The sequence below is a fragment of the Lycium ferocissimum genome, chromosome 2, assembly GCF_029784015.1.
Source record: "Lycium ferocissimum isolate CSIRO_LF1 chromosome 2, AGI_CSIRO_Lferr_CH_V1, whole genome shotgun sequence".
In the NCBI taxonomy this organism is placed as follows: domain Eukaryota; kingdom Viridiplantae; phylum Streptophyta; class Magnoliopsida; order Solanales; family Solanaceae; genus Lycium; species Lycium ferocissimum.
The window spans coordinates 67,335,589-67,348,789 of record NC_081343.1 but is presented as its reverse complement, the minus strand read 5'-3'; the positions used below and the strand labels follow the sequence as shown (position 1 = coordinate 67,348,789).

Sequence of the window (13,201 nt, the reverse complement as noted above, 5' to 3'; positions counted from 1 at the left end):
CATTTCTCCACTTTTCTACTGGCTAAAGGCAATTCAAGGTTCATCTAAACACGATCAGCTTTGTGCAGACAGAACATGCCTGTCAACAGACAACACAGAAGTCTCCCCAACAAATAGGAATGACATCATAGCTATGAAGCTAGCTATTCCTATCTCTATTTCTATTCCAGAGGTTTCTAGTAGAAACATTAGAACTGAAACAAGAAAAATTGCTTCTTTTGACTTTCACACACAATCAGCAACTTTTAGAACTCGTCTCCACAAAAGGCAGAAGCTTATAAGCAAACAATATGACAGATGAGACTGGTAGTTGCAAAGTACCGACTGCAATACTTGATAAGATAAGGATGATGGATGAGATTTAAGTGAGGAATAAAGTGGAATGTCGAATATACGGAGAAACTACCGTTATGGATCCAGAGATCCTGATTGGAAACTTGATGAACTTACTGTTGCTGATATTATTACTCTTACAGAATAGAAATTTTGATCAGATTAAAACTATTTCAATGTAACAGATTGACGAAAAATTCTTGGAACCCCCCTAGGCCCTAATTCCCAATCTTCTCATTATTTGACGTTCCTTTCTGTTACCCTTCAAGGAACCGTTACCCTTCAAGGAACCACCTTATGTAAATTTACTTAGACCTGGATTTGGAAAATTAATTGTCCTCAGAAGTTCAAGTTTTCTTATTTGGCCAGTAACAATTAGCAACTTCATACTAGTGCTTAAAACATGACTTGGCATGTTGATAGTTATGATCTATGTAAAAGATAATACAAAAAAATTAACTTTTCTCTTCTCTTCTAACTAAATCTTGTCTCCAGTCATGGGAGAGAAGATCTTCTTCATCTCAGGTGATAAATCTTTTGAAATTTATGAAGATTATGGGAGCTCGGACAGATGGTTGGTATGGGTAGAACGAGGCCGCAGATTTACTAGTCAGATCAAGATAGATGAGGAAAATCTTAGATGGGTATGCACTCAACTGCAGCAAGCCTCAAAAGGGCAGGGGAACCTTTATAGAAGGTGGGGAAGAAAGATTCAAACTTTTGTATACAGGGTCTACCAAAATTTCAACATCTATGGTAGATATCTCAGAGTCGAAACAATCACAGGGGAAAGAAGAAAAGGCATTATTATTCCAGAGAATTATGTACAATGGGGGCTGGGAGATATTTCAGGGAAGATTTTACATTAGTTGGGAGAAGCCTCTAATAAGAAATTCAAAGTGATCACTGATATGCATAAAAAATCTTTCCTCAACTCAGCCCGAATCTCTTCATGGCCTTTGCAACAAAAGAGCAAAACTTGCTACTCTGGAGAAGTGGATGAAAGCAGCCTCTTCCTCTCAAAATGCCTGGTGGGATGTTTCTGCTCCCTTTAATCGAAGTCCCAAAGCTGACACAATCCAAACTTGGTTCATCAAGAGATGGCCCGCTGGTCTTCGAGTTTCCCGATATCTAAACACCTTCCTCTTTGAGCTTCCATCTAGGCAAGAAGCAGCAAGAATCAAAGCAGGGGACTGGTTCTGGAATGGGAGACATCTGAAGCTTGACTGGTGGACTCGGAATCTTGAAGATGGATTCGGGTAAAAAATGGATCAAAGCCTTTGGGCTCCTCTAAACGGCTGGACTATGAGATCCTTTAAGTCTATTGGTGACGCTTGCGGCGGATTCATAGGGATAGATGAGGATAAAAGGACAGATCTCACTTTTTTTGGGCTCGAATTTGTGTGGAAAATAATCTGCAAGAAACACCGAAAGAGGTAGTTTGGAGATTGGGAAATTGAGGTTCAAAATCTCAATCTTGGAGGACCATCTCATTCAGATTATCTCCGACCACCGGAATGAAGAAAGAAGAAAGGAAGGAAACGCCGGAAAAGGGATCGAGGAAGCCTCTACAAGCCAAGCGGTGAATACTCTGGTTTATCCGCTGGTCAATAACCAGAAACCCAGTCACAATGGCAGCTTTAATTCAAAAATCTGGCAAGGGCACGTGCCACCTAAAGTTGGGCCTCAGATTCAGAATAAAAATGCAACAGCTAATTTGGGCCAACATCTTGGGCAATCTTATTACAAAAGAGGCCCAAACCCTAAGCCCAAGCCACAAAAGAAAGAAAAGCCTCTAAAACTAATTGGAGGGCCAGGGGACCACTTATCGATCCTTGTCAACAAAAGATTAGCCCTTTCAAACATACGAACTATTTTGACCCTCTGTCAGTGGGAAATTGAAGCCTCAGAAGCAACAATTATCCATCACTTGGATTCTACATGCGATTTCTCGAAGCTGATGATGAAGCAGAAATTCCACACATGTTAATCCCCGAGATACCTGCCTGAGTTTGAAGTAGAGCAAGTAAGTAGCACAGATATTGACCTCTCCTCATGTGATACTTTTCTCTTCCATGGCACAACGAACAATTAGGAGGTTCTTTCCAGATCAACAGTCCAGCAGTGATTGATACCTCAAGATGGGCTAAAGGAGTTTTAATGAGGGCATGCAAGGTCTTTGGGGTTAACGCAGTGGGTTTTGAACATGAATTACTGGGCATGGTTCTTCGAATGGATCAGAAACGGCAAGAACAGATTCAGGAAAAAGGGAAAAAGAAACCGGGGAAGACAAGGCAATCCTTGGAATTGGGTTCAAGTGGGACATGAACTCAGATGGGAAAAGAACAGAGGAGGGGGACAGGTACTACAAGTCCAACTCCAGATGAAGATCAAAGTTCTAAGTTGGAATGTACGGGGTCTCAACGAGACAAGTAGGAGAACCACTGTGAAATCTCTAATCCAAAAATGGAAAGCCGATATTGTTTGTCTTCAAGAAACAAAAAAAATTGAAGATTGGTCGATAAGCTGGATTAGGCAAATTTGGGGTAACAATTGGGTGGAATGGGTTGAACTACAATCTTCGGGCAGAAGTGGGGGAATTATAGTTATGTGGGACAAAAGGCAATGGTCAATTAGGGAGGTTCAGAGAGGATGTTATACTATTTCTTGCATGCTAGAAAGCACTCAAGAGGAATTTAGGTGGTGCTTTACAGGTGTGTATGGTCCCCATTCCAATATTGAAAGGGAATTATTATGGGATGAATTAGCTGCAATAAGAGGTTTGTGGGACGAACAGTGGGTTATAGGAGGTGATCTTAATGTATGTAGATTTGAAAGTGAAAGATTCAATTGCACAAGGAGATCAAGAGCAATGGACACCTTCAATTTCACTCTACAAGATTTGGGCATCATAGACTTACCTCTACAAGGTGCTAAATACACTTGGTTCAGAGGCGAAGATTCTCTTCAAGCTTCCAGAATAGATAGATTTCTAATTTCCCCTGAATGGAATGACAACTTTCGAGCTATAAAGCAGTTAGCCCTTCCAAGGGTTCTTTCAGATCATAGACCAATTATTCTGGAGTGTGGAGATTGGGACTCAAATCCATCTTACTTCAAATTTGAGAACATGTGGCTAAAAGTTGAAGGCTTTCTGGAGAAGATCAAAGAATGGTGGCAAGGTTACTCTATTAGAGGCAGCCCGGACTTCATTCTTATGCAGAAGCTCAGAAACCTGAAGAAAGATATTACTAGCTGGAACAAAGAAAATTTTGGGATGCTGGAAGTTCAAAATCAGACTTCGATTTAGCTCCTAGAGCAATCAGTAGAAGGCAGATCATGACACAAGTTGAAAAAGAGAGATCACTTCATCTCAAACTTAGGTTGCAGGAAATAGCAGGAGATCTCTTGGAGGCAAAGTCCAGATGTTTATGGCTTAAAGAAGGGGATAGGAATACCGAGATCACTTCATCTCAAACTTAGGTTGCAGGAAATAGCTAAAATTGAGGAGATCTCTTGGAGGCAAAAGTCCAGATGTTTATGGCTTAAAGAAGGGGATAGGAATACCAAATTCTTTCAAAGAGTAGCAAACTCTCAGAGAAGGATTAACCATATTGACAAGCTGCTGATTGGGGATGAAGATGTGATAATAAAGATGATATCAAAGCTGAAATTCTAAGGTTTTATCAAGATCTGAGAAGAAGAGCAATGGAGACCTGAAGTAAGATTTGATAGCCTTAACTTCTTAACACAAGCAGAGAAAATTTGGCTAGAGAGGAATTTTGAAGAAGAAGAGGTTAAAGCTGCTATCTTTTCTTGTGCCCCGGATAAAAGCCCAGGACCAGATGGTTACACAATGGCTTTTTACCATAGTACATGGGATTTCATTAAAGCAGATATTATGGGAGCTCTCAATCATTTTCATCAGCAGTGTCACATGGTCAAATCCAGCAATGCCTCATTCATCACTCTAATCCCTAAGAAGAAAGGAGCTCAGAATCTCAAAGACTTCAGGCCCATTAGTCTGATCGGCAGTGTCTACAAGATACTGGCTAAAGTATTAGCTGAAAGACTTAAAACAGTGATCTGGAAGCTTGTGTCAGGGGAACAAAATGCTTTCTTGAAAAATAGACAGATTACGATGCTTCCTTAATGGCCAATGAATTGCTTGATGGAAGGCTCAAAAGTGGACTCCCTGGGGTGATGTGCAAGCTGGATGTGGAGAAGGCATTTGATAAAGTTAACTGGTCCTATTTGTTGTCCTTATTGAGTCAAATGGGATTTGGGAGCAGGTGGATCAAATGGATTAAATTTAGCCTCACCACTATCAAGTACTCTATATTGGTTAACAGGGCACCAGTTGGTTTTTTTTCCCCTCAGAAAGGAATAAGACAAGGGGACCCTCTTTCCCCTTTCTTATTCTTACTAGCAATGGAAGGTCTGAGTAAGATGTTGGATAAAGCAATTCTCAATCACTGGATTGAAGGGTTCAAGGTGGAAAGCAGGCCAAATCAGTCTATCAGTGTCTCTCATCTGCTCTATGCAGATGACACTTTAATATTTTGTGGGGCAGAAAAGATCCAAGTGCAATATCTAAACTTAACTATCATGCTATTTGAAATCGTCTCGGGTCTCCATATCAATATGTTGAAGAGTAAGATTTATCCGGTGAATGCAGTGCCTAATCTGGATGAATTGGCAGATATAATGGCGTGTGAAATAGGCTCCTTTCCAACAACTTATCTAGGTCTGCCTCTAGGAGCAAAATTCAAAGCAGAAGAAGTATGGAATGGAGTTATAGAAAGATGGAGAAAAGGCTAGGGAACTGGAAAATGCAGTACTTATCCATGGGAGGAAGATTAACACTCATTAATAGTGTTTTAGACAGCATCCCTACATATATGATGTCCCTTATACCAATGCCTTCTGAGGTGTTGAGTAAACTGGATAAACTGAGGAGAAACTTTCTTTGGGAAGGGAACAGTGAGGAGCATAAATTTCATTTAGTTAAATGGGAAAAAGTGATACTGCCTAAGGATCAAGGAGGATTGGGCATAAGAGATTTAAGCAAACACAGCAAGAGTCTACTTTTGAAATGGTGGTGGAGATTCAACCAAGGAACATCAACTTTATGGAAAGAGGTGGTCAGTGCCAAATATGGGAGACAAGATAATTGGTGCACCAAGAAAACCAGAGCTCCACATGGAGTGGGGCCTTGGAAACACATTAACAATTTGAAGGATGAATTCTTCCTAGATGTGTCTTTCAGGATTGGGAATGGTAACAAGGTTAAATTCTGGAAAGACAGGTGGTTGCTCAATCTTCCATTGAAAGAGTCTCATCCTAGGCTTTTCTTAATAGCTACTGATCCGGATGCAACAGTCGCAAACAATAGAGAAGGCAACATTTGGGACTTAAACTTCAGAAGGAATTTGCAAGATTGGGAGTTAGGTGAGCTCACTAATTTGTACAGTCTGCTAGAAGGTTGCTCAGTAAATCCTCACATCCCAGACAGTCTCAAATGGAATGGTTCAAGCAAAGGATCCTACACAGTCAAGGAAGGCTACAGCAGACTTAACATGACAAATGCTTTAACTGACCATTGGCCTTGGAAACTGGTCTGGAAGACTAATCTCCTCCAAAAGTCAAATGTTTCATTTGGACAACTCTTCTAAATGGTACTCTCACTCAAGATAATCTCAAGAAGAGGGGTATTCAGATAGCTAGTAGATGCTTCATGTGCCACCTTACAGATGAGACAGTGAATCACTTGTTCTTACATTGCCCTGTGGCAACAAACATTTGGTCCATGTATTGTGCAGTTTTTGGTATTAGCTGGTCAACACCACTCACCCTAAAAGAAGCAGTTGCTAGTTGGAGCCTATGGAAAGTGGATAGATCCATCGAGAAAATCTGGCAAATGGTACCAGCCTGTATATTTTGGTGTATTTGGATGGAAAGAAACAGCAGGTGTCATGAAGGGATTTCAACTCCTAACTGCTCCCTGAGATCTAAAAGCTTACTGTATCTTTTTAGCTGGAGCAATCTTTCCCCTGTAAATGATGCAATTTCCCTTTTAGATTTCATTAGTTCCCTCTCAATGGCTTAACAGCCTTGATTTTTGCTATAGGTTTTAACTCCCAGATCTTACTTATTTTTTTTTTGTGTTCTGGAGTTATCACCTACGTTTTTCTCTGTAACTTTCTTGCATCTACTTGATGTTTTTCAATACAACCACTTACTTCATCAAAAAAAAAAAAAAAAAAAAAAAAGATAATACAAAAAGAATATTGACCATGTGCCCAGAAAGTGGCCTATTTCACTTGGTTGGTGGCTAAGCAAACTTGTGTTATTCAGGATAATTGAAGAAAAGGGGTATTTGTATGTTCTCCAGCACTTGTCAGAGTCAAGCTGAAACAGAGAGTAGCAGTCAACTATTTTTACACTGTAAGTGTAAGGTTTCTGATCAACTATGGCAGCTGTTTCTTAGCATGGTTTGACTCAAATGGTGTATGCCTAGGACTACAAAGGAGCTCTTGAGTTGCTGGGACAATGCAAGTGGCAGTGTGAGACAGAAGAAATGGTGAAAAATTATCCCAGCATGCATTTGGCGGACAGTATGGAAAGAGAGAAACACAAGGAGTTTTGAAGACAGACGCAGCTCATTACAGAAGATTAAGATGAAATATATTTTGTTATTTCACTTTTGGTGTAAAGAAAAGTATAAAAGTATGTTGATGAAGCTGAATCACTCACAGAAACCATAGGATCCCTGTAAGCTTAGCAGGATTAGTTTTTTTCTTCTATTTGTTCATCCTCTGTAACTTGCAAATATGGATTCCAGCAGAAGATTATGCATTTGACAGAGATTGACACAACTTTGCACCCTCTTAACTTATACTTGGCCTAGTTTCCAAGATACTACAAATGCATTGAAGGAAAAAGAAGGGAGGGAGAAAAGGCGGTTGGATAGTATTCCTACATATTTTATGTCTTTATTTCCTTTGCCAGGTTCAGTCCTGAAGCAGATAGACAGGTTAAGGAGAAAATTCTTGTGGGAAGGTAACAGCCAAACTCATAAGTTCTCTCTGGCGAAATGGCAGAAAGTTATTCTACCCAAGGCTCAAGGGGGGTTGGGAATTAGAGACCTAAAGCTGCATAGCAAAAGTTTGCTTATGAAGTGGCTTTGGAGATATGGGCAGAATGAGGCAGGGTATTGGAGGGACATCATCAAAGCAAAACATGGATCTCATGACCATTGGAGCCCAAAGAAGAGTACAGAACCTCATGGTGTAGGAGTCTGGAAACACATTAGCAGTTCTCAGGATGGTTTTTTCCAGAAAGTCTTTTTCAAAGCTGGTAATGGAATCAAGATAAGATTCTGGTTAGACAAATGGATTGGGGACACTACTCTGAAGGAATCCTTTCCCAGGCTGTTCCAGATAGCTACCAACAAGGAAGCAACAGTTGCACAATACAGAGTTGACAATGCTGGGAGCCCAATCTTCAGAAGGAATCTGAATGATTGGGAAATTAATGAACTTCTTCTTCTACTACAGACACTTGAAGAATGCAACTTAGATGCACAAATCTCAGATAGATTACTTTGGGGCAGCACCAAGCAAGGGGTCTACACTGTGAAAGAAAGTTACAAGTTTGGGTGTGCCCAGAATGGCATCCTTGAAGATTTTCCCTGGAAACATATTTGGAGGACAAGACAACCTCTTAGGGTCTCCTGTTTTACCTGGACAGCCCTTCATAAGGCTTGCCTTACTCAAGACAATCTCAGAAAAAGGGGCATCATTCTCATCAATAGATGTTTTTTCTGCAAACAAGACAATGAGAGTGTCAATCATCTTTTTTTGCATTGCCCCATAACAGCTAACATATGGCATTTCTTCTTCTCTTTGTTTGGCCTCCAATGGGTGATGCCCTTTTCCATCAAAGATGCTTATGTTAGCTGGATATGCTGAAGAGTTGACAAGACCATCAAAATGATCTGGAGGATGATCCCAGCAGCAATCTCTTGGAGTATTTGGAAAGAGAGAAACTGCAGATGTTTTGATGGAATATCAACTTCCATAAGTATCATTAAGGCTAGATGTTTAGTTACTCTTTTCAGTTGGCACTTTTTCTCCCCCGTAAACAGTGTGGATAATTTTTTGGATTTTGTTAGCTCCCTAACTCTAGCACAGTAGGGTCTTAGGGGATATCTTTTTGGATCTTTTGACTGATTTACAGATTTTTGCTGAGCTAGCTTCATGTTAATTCTTGTTTGAAGCAGCTCTATGCTTAGTTGTAACCTCTGCATCTTCTTGATGCCATTCTAATACATTTTAATTACTTCACCAAAAAAAAAAAAAAAAAAAGAAGCTATGAAGAGATGCTACTCCTGGCAAGTAGATTCAACAACATGCTTCGCCAAGAATGTTCAACTGAACATGAAATAGGAAGGATAATACATCAAAATACAAGAATACAGTTCATCAACTCACTAGGGTTATGCATTGGGACAAAACGATGTCTGAGTGGGACAAGTATTATTTCATATATACCCTCCAGTAAGTGTCTCAGCAAGTGCATGAAGTTAAGGATGAACATGGGGGAAAATGAAGCATCAATCACTAAAGAGCATAGCAACAAAGACAAAAGAGAGTTACCCATTTAAACTTCATGTTATACCGACAAAATGCTATCTAAGTGGGACAAATAATGTTTCATATATACCCTATAGTAAGCATCTTAGCAAGCGCAAGATGAAGCTAAGAATGAACATGGGGAAAAATGAAGTATCAACCACAGAAAGAGCAGAGCAACAAAGACAAGCACAAGAGAGTTACCCATTTAAACCTAGTGTGCTACTGATAATGACACACTAAGAAAGGCACAATTTCAAAATATAAGAAATACGTAACATAATTAAGACAGCAGCAAACCCTTATAAACATCATTCCTGCACAAAAGATAAGTGGATCTGAATAACTACCATGCAATGCTGTTACCTTTCTCAAAAAAGAAAAATAATAACTAGCATGCAATGTCTAACAATCCTATAGCTAAATCAACATGAAAGTGTAAAGTAAAGCAGTTTTTGATAGTTGTGAGATAAGGAAGAGCTGAGATATATCCTTTAAAAAAAAAAAAAAAGAGTTGAGATGTAAGATAAAGAGACATCTTTTGTTACTTCAGTTAAGAAACGCAACAAGAATGTGCTAATTACTTACAAAGAGAAAATCAATGTACATAAGCTGGAAACAAAACTTTATCTTACATCCATACTCCCGAATTGTCCATCCTCACGGTCATCTCACAAAGATTCCCGACGCTCAGGTCTGCATGAACCCTCGTCCAAGCAAGGAAATGTTTTTAACTTCTTCCTCCTTGAATGACACTCAGCCATTAATGTGCAGAAGGAAACCTTTATCCAAATCACTTCAGCTCATTAGGGGAATAAGCACACGAGTTCGAAACTTTTACCAGATAGATTAAGACAGATTAAATTTAAGCTTGAGAATCGATCCTAAGGAAAGTTCAGCGGTGAACAGCAGGCAGTATGGGAATTGAAGGAACCGAGATAGCTAAATCATCCAGATAGCTAATGTCCCCTGGTAAAAAGTATGTTGGAAATTCAAGCTAAGCACTAGTTTAGTATATTGAAGCATCAAATCTTGGCTCATAGAAGCAGACTTGGCTATTATATGATTGAAGAGCACACCCCGCAATCCAAGACCACACCTTCTTATCGACATCATAAAGAAGACCTTTTCCTTGGTTCCACGATGTGAAGCATATTAGATTATCCTGTCCAAAGCATTCAAATCTTTCAGCAGATAGTCTTAAAAGTGCACGAAAGTACCTTGGAGGCATCCTGCTTATCTCAACCCAGACAACTTTTTTGTGATCTAGTTCCCATATCCTCATACTTTGAAGAGTACTATAGAGCCCTATCCTTCCAACCAGAAATAGGCGTTTATGAGTGCCAGCAACTAGGTACCCATCCAACAATGAGCGTGGGAACTTAGCAGGGATGTGTTCCCACTGCCCTGTATCGAGCCGATACATCATCAAACCAAGAGGGGAGAGAGTTTCCAAATACAGCCTTGAATCACAAAATGCCATCTTGGAGGAGCAAAGATTTACAGCAGGCATTGTCTGGTGAAGCGACCATTTGTCGATCTTTGAATCATATACCTCCGTTGGCAAAGACCTGTCACCATATATATCACTGGTGGCAATAACTTTAAACGACCTATCCTTTCTATCAACAACCATAATCAACTGCCTCTGCTGATTATAATGCATACTAGGCAATGTCCTCCAAGTCTGTGTCAAGGGATTACAAACTAAAGTTTTGAATGTCAACCCATCTAATCCAGAGAAACAAACAAGACCACCTGAAGAACCAACTAGCCAAAATGCCCACTGCGGTAAGAAAGTGAATGGTATTCTAAACCACTGTTTCAGTGGCAAGCTAAATACCGAACACTGAGGGGTCTGTGAATTCTTCCAAAACGTGAGAAGGCAAGGTCCATGGGATGGCACTTGCGAGTGAAACTTCAAAAAGCTATGATCTTGCAAAATCGAATTCCACCTTTTACAAACAGATCGGAGACGAAATATCATGAACGGTGGAACTCTAGCTAAGATTTCATTCAACAAATCTTCTGGGAGCATCGCCCAGATATTATCTTCCATCTGAACATCTGGTTGAACAGCTTTAACAAAAGTGGTTACTGTCTCTTCATCCAAACCCCTCGGTTTCGTCTTAACCACTTTCTGCCTTGAAGGGCTCGTGTTTCTTGAGCATATACGCCCTAATGGGCTTGTATTCCTGGACCCACTACTTCCAAAGCTGCTAACTTGCCTGTGACAATTATCCTCTTCAGGCAAAGACCCAATTTTTAACCCCGACCCAGATTCCGAAGATTCCGCTATTTCAACCATTGAATCAAAATCCCAGTAATCCCACTTAACTACAGCCCATAAATGTAGTCCAATTAACCCCCACAAAACCCAATCCTAAATGAGTTAAACACAAATTAACTTCAATCAAGGCAAAACTCCCAAATTTCTCAACCCTAAACTCAATTCTTGTCCACTGTGATATGCATTTTTCTCAATTGAACTTAGAAATGTGCAATCTTGATTGATTATAACACTAACAACAAGGAACATGGAGCTATGGATCGAATCTTTTTCCAACTGGGTTTCACAGATCCGATTCGAACAATTCAAGATGCATAATGAGAACAAAATCAAATCTTATCATTTATATAATAAGAGTTGGGGTTACCTCAATCAGAATTTGATGTATAGATTATACAAAACCGTGAGTTGTTAGTCATGTCTCTCGTATTTTGGGTGTTTTTTCGCTAGTAGTGAACTCCAGAGCAGGTAGTACATTAATTTTTCAGAAATAGAAATACAGCTCGGTAAATTTTAGGAAAAAAGATACTCGTAAAGAGAGTAAAAAATATAATTCCGAAATGTTTGCTAATTTGACAAGAATAAAGGGCGTTTGGATTTACTCCCTCCGGATTAAAAAAAGAGTCTACTTAGTCATTTGTTTCTTAAGAAAATACTAACTCCTAGACAAAAATAAGTAATTTGACTAAACTACTCCTAATTAAATAGGCATTGAAATTTGATCATATAATACTTAATAAGGGCAAATATGGTAAAATAAGGTTAACTGTTTCTTGATTTGCTAAGTGAACTCTTTTTTTTATCCAAGAAAAAAAGGCTAAGTGGACTCTTTTTTTTTATCCGGAGGGAGTACTTTATTTTAAGTGTTATTGGTTTTTAAGCTCTTTTCTATATTTTGACTGAGGTGTTTAAGAAAGATAAAAAGTGTTCTTAAACACTTATTTTAGGCAAAAAAAATATAAAAATAAGTCAAAAGTCAAAAATTGGGTATTTTTAACTAATGATAGTTTTTGGCGTATACTCCTCCCGTTCACTTTTACTTATCCACTATTCTCTTTATAGATTTTTATTTTTACTTGTCAATTTTCACATATCAAAAATCTTATTTTACCCTTAGCATTTATTATTCATTTCAAATCATTGTCGCAACTCCAATACAATTATACACCATTTAATAGGGGTATTGTGGTAAAATACCTACCTTAATCATTATTTCTTAAACAACATGAAAAGTCAAAACGTAACAAGTAAAAATGAACGGAAAGAGTAAGTTACTTTTAAAAAGCCAATTCAAACACCCCGGTTAAGTTTATTTAGTTCTGTCTCAAAAGGGATTGTATAAAAATAAAATGTATGTTCCACCAAAAAAGAAAGAATATAAAATGGATAGGCAGTAACTTTCAAGAGAATTATTATCCAAACACATTTTCTTTTTTTTTTTAGGATACTTCATCAATAATTATTTCCAAAAGAAGCTTCTCAAGATATTTTTCCCAAAGCATTCTTGCAGGAATAATTGGAATTGTTAAAGAAGAGATTTTACTTTTTAAAATGGCTTTCCACCTCCAGTATCATTTGTAAAGACTATGTATAAACATAAAAAATGTTTTATTTTAGAATTTTTATATATTTATATTACATTTGCGCTACTATCACAAAATAGTAGTGGCTGCGATGGTATTTCGCATCCATTGTTTTAAAATCATAATTCCAATATTAAGATACATTTTTTTGTGCTGAATATTGAAACTTAAGTTTGAACAAAAAAAAAAATGTCCTAGAGGAGGACCTTTTGTGCGTGTTCTCCCTTCAAAATTTCAAATGGTGGAATGACAAAATTCATCTAAGTTTTGAACCCAAATGGTTTTCACTTAGTAGCTTAGTTGGTTAGCTACCTGAACTTTCACCTTGTTGGTGAGTGTTCGAATCCCCACGTTGTAAT

The 13,201-nt window shown here is 38.6% G+C and overlaps 2 protein-coding genes across 2 annotated transcripts; one reads left to right on the top strand and one right to left on the bottom strand.

The window, feature by feature from the left end:
• The first annotated feature begins 2,539 nt into the window (after nucleotides 1-2,539).
• On the top strand, nucleotides 2,540-3,643 carry LOC132047884 (uncharacterized). Its single transcript, XM_059438860.1, has one exon. It carries the CDS (start codon nucleotides 2,540-2,542, stop codon nucleotides 3,641-3,643), a length of 1,104 nt encoding a protein of 367 aa, XP_059294843.1.
• Nucleotides 3,644-9,489: 5,846 nt separating this feature from the next.
• Nucleotides 9,490-11,770, bottom strand: LOC132046986 (F-box/kelch-repeat protein At5g15710). Its single transcript, XM_059437848.1, has one exon. The coding sequence runs from the start codon at nucleotides 11,275-11,277 to the stop codon at nucleotides 9,979-9,981; it is 1,299 nt and encodes a 432-aa protein (XP_059293831.1). The 5' UTR covers nucleotides 11,278-11,770; the 3' UTR covers nucleotides 9,490-9,978.
• Between the last annotated feature and the right edge of the window lie 1,431 nt (nucleotides 11,771-13,201).